The 2,820-nt window shown below is 36.1% G+C and overlaps 1 protein-coding gene across 7 annotated transcripts; it reads right to left on the reverse strand.

Moving 5' to 3' along the window:
• Window positions 1–408: 408 nt before the first annotated feature.
• LOC136202010 (receptor-like protein 32) lies at window positions 409–2,596 on the reverse strand. 7 transcript variants are annotated; one of them, XM_065992434.1, is made up of 6 exons: window positions 2,170–2,546; window positions 1,666–1,779; window positions 1,324–1,404; window positions 1,159–1,215; window positions 950–1,080; window positions 409–624 (listed from the first exon to the last, which is right to left on the reverse strand). In XM_065992434.1, exons 3-6 carry the CDS (start codon window positions 1,329–1,331, stop codon window positions 596–598), a joined length of 225 nt encoding a protein of 74 aa, XP_065848506.1. In that variant the 5' UTR covers window positions 1,332–1,404; window positions 1,666–1,779; window positions 2,170–2,546; the 3' UTR covers window positions 409–595. The 7 variants fall into 7 exon arrangements, with proteins under 7 accessions (XP_065848506.1, XP_065848502.1, XP_065848500.1 ...); XM_065992430.1 differs by lacking the exon at window positions 409–624 and adding an exon at window positions 2,553–2,596 and having other exon boundaries at window positions 631–1,080; window positions 2,170–2,351; XM_065992428.1 differs by lacking the exon at window positions 409–624 and adding an exon at window positions 2,553–2,589 and having other exon boundaries at window positions 631–1,080; window positions 2,170–2,443.
• Window positions 2,597–2,820: the final 224 nt, after the last annotated feature.

Raw genomic sequence — 2,820 nt, forward strand, 5'->3', positions numbered from 1 at the left:
GGTCTAGGGGCGGTTTTACCGACCGCCCCAAATCTGTCGCCAAAGGGGACCGGAGCTACAGAATAGCGACGAAAATTATCACCGACGGGGTAGATAAAATTTAGCGGCGGATTTGTAGGGGCGGTTTAAACCGCCCCTATTGTGGTGCTGGAATACTCCCCTCTCAGTCGAAGGGGCGGTTTTAACTGCCCCTATTAGTGATTTTTGCTTTTTAATTATTTATATTCCAATTGGGCACCTAATACTAATTATAGACCAATTATTCAAATTTATATTCATAAAACTTTCAAATAGAGCATGTAACATCAATTTTTTTGAATTTTCATATATTGTTAAATTCAACACATTAACCTAAATGGATCTAAAGGAATATATTACAAATGTCATTTCTAAAATGCTAAAAGAAACTAACTTCTGCAACCTAATGCTGTCATCCTCATCCCCAAATATTAGACCCCTTGGTATCATCTTCATGATCAGTCTGGAACCCATCCATATCATCATCATCTTCAGCTTCTTCTTCTTCCTTTGCAGCAGCTTCTTTCCAAAGCCTCTCCCGGTAATTGATTTGCAGGAAGCGCAAGTGATGTCAACCCTAAGCAACAAGCCTTCTTGCCATGCTCCCTGAGAATTTTTCAGGTGATGCATCAAAACCAACGAAATTAAAGAAACATCATTTCCACATATCATATATATGTGTCCTCTAATCCTAACTTCTAATGTCAAAACCCATCTTACCCCTGTTTTTTATTTCCTCTCTAATGATCTTAAAGTCCCACAAAATATATTTACCTTGTAGAGGTAGCATACCCCTGAGGTAATTGTAGCTCAAATACAATGTTTCCAAGTATTTCAACTTCCCTATCTCTGATCATTAATGTTATTAGGAATGGTTTCTTCAACTGGGAAAGTAAATAAAATAAGAAGTAATATATGTTGAATAATTTACCTTTAGGGAAGATACTTGTTATTTCATTATCTCCCATAACTAAAGTTTGAAGTGATTTAAGAGCACCCAATGAAGCTAAAATACTAGAGTTGAACCTATTACTTGTGAGGTTCAACACATAAAGCTCCTTCCTGCAACCACAAAATATGGAAGCAAAGAAATTACCAGAATCCAGCGCTTACCCGTATTTTCCAAACCAAATTACTCACCGCATTAACAAAGGAGGCCGAGGAGAGCAAACAATAATCAACAACGTCTGATTTGATCTGATGTAATAACAAAAATTGAACAATAAATTAATAAAAATGCAAGTTACACCAAATATATCATAATACTGCTGCATAGCTAGAAGCAGTTTAAAGGGTTAGGCATACCTTTCCATCAGTCTCTAACTTGAGCATTTCCAATTGAGTTAATACTTTCTCATCAGCCAGCCATGTTTTTCCCTCTGTTGCCTATCAAAAACACACCAATGGCATGAATACACAGCTATTCAACTCCCCTCTTCTACAAGGCTAACCTTTTCATAGGCACACAAAACAGAGCAAGAGAACTCGGCAGATGTTGCAAGTATTAATACAACTCAAGTGTTAGTGTTGTTAAAGAAAAACTAACCCTTTGTTTGACCATTTGTTTCCATTCAAAAAAAGAAAAGAAAACAACCAATGATATTAACAAGATGTTTTGTGATGCAGCAAAAGAGTGTCTCATCTTACCTGTAATTTATTAATTTCCTCGTCTGTGAGTGAACGTTCCATTGATCGGTAAGTAATCCTATAGCAATGGCTCGTCTTTCCTTCCTTGTTGGTAAAATTATCTATCAATTTCACCTGACCCACAAATAACCAATTCCAATATATAAGCCTCAGGGTTCAAATACTACTCATCAATATTTCCTCTTTAACTTGCTTAAATGACATAATTAACTTCTAAGTGATATGTGGCAGAATATGAGGAGATTTTGGCAAGTTGAAGCAGTACCACTTTAAGCAAGCTCAGGGGCCACTAAGACACTCTAAGCAAGTTCAGGGACAATAGATCATTTTAAGTAAGTTTAAGGGAGTTCAGGGCTGCCTGATGTATTTAAGCCTATATAAAAAAAATTAAGATAAAAGGAAGCTCCTGCTGTCATGTTCCACCTAATTGTAAAAGGAAGCTCAATCACATTATTGAAACAAAATGAAGTTGACTGAAATATTATAGATAGAATAGTGTTTTACCTTATGGATTTAGCTTGGTTGATTGAGAAAGCCATGTCAAAAGGATCTGGACCAGCAGGTAAAGGACATTGAACCTGAGAATTTGAATTCATATAGTGCATTGCCCCAACACCAGCAAAGGGGCTCAAGCTTGTATTATTGAACAACAAAGGTGTTGCAACTATGTAGTAATCAGATTCATCCTGATCCATTGTCACAAGAACTGAATAAGATTGCCCAACATGAACATCAATTGAATCCAATACTAATTGATTTGTGTAAGATCCTTCTGTTTCTACCAATTCCATTTACCCCCAAAAATACAGAGAACACCAAAATCAAAATTGCACTTATCTTATACCCCAAATACATATCAATTTCGCTAAATTAATTAGATTACTGACCTGTAGCCGGTGAGATGGTGCATGATCTGAACCTCACGGCGGATTATTGTAATTAAACTAAATTGTAAGAAATGGATCATAAGGTTTATTAAGCTTTAACTTTCACGACTTTCATTCATTGGAATATATGGTATGAAATGAGTTCTTAGGGACCGCAATTCCTCATTTTCCTTTCTTCATCTGCTTTGAAGATTCAGTAAGTTCCACATATTCAATTTTCGTATGTATGTAGAGGTCACTATCAAAAGAGGAATGCATAATCTCTTCC

Source organism: Euphorbia lathyris, chromosome 8 (genome assembly GCF_963576675.1).
Source record: "Euphorbia lathyris chromosome 8, ddEupLath1.1, whole genome shotgun sequence".
Classification (NCBI taxonomy): Eukaryota; Viridiplantae; Streptophyta; class Magnoliopsida; order Malpighiales; family Euphorbiaceae; genus Euphorbia; species Euphorbia lathyris.

Excerpts from the sequence above, each read along its gene's own strand:
- LOC136202010 (XM_065992430.1), bottom strand. Across the intron at positions 1,081-1,158 it reads CGGCCTCCTTTGTTAATGCG|GAAGGAGCTTTATGTGTTGA; the intron begins GTGAGTAATTTG and ends TTGTGGTTGCAG.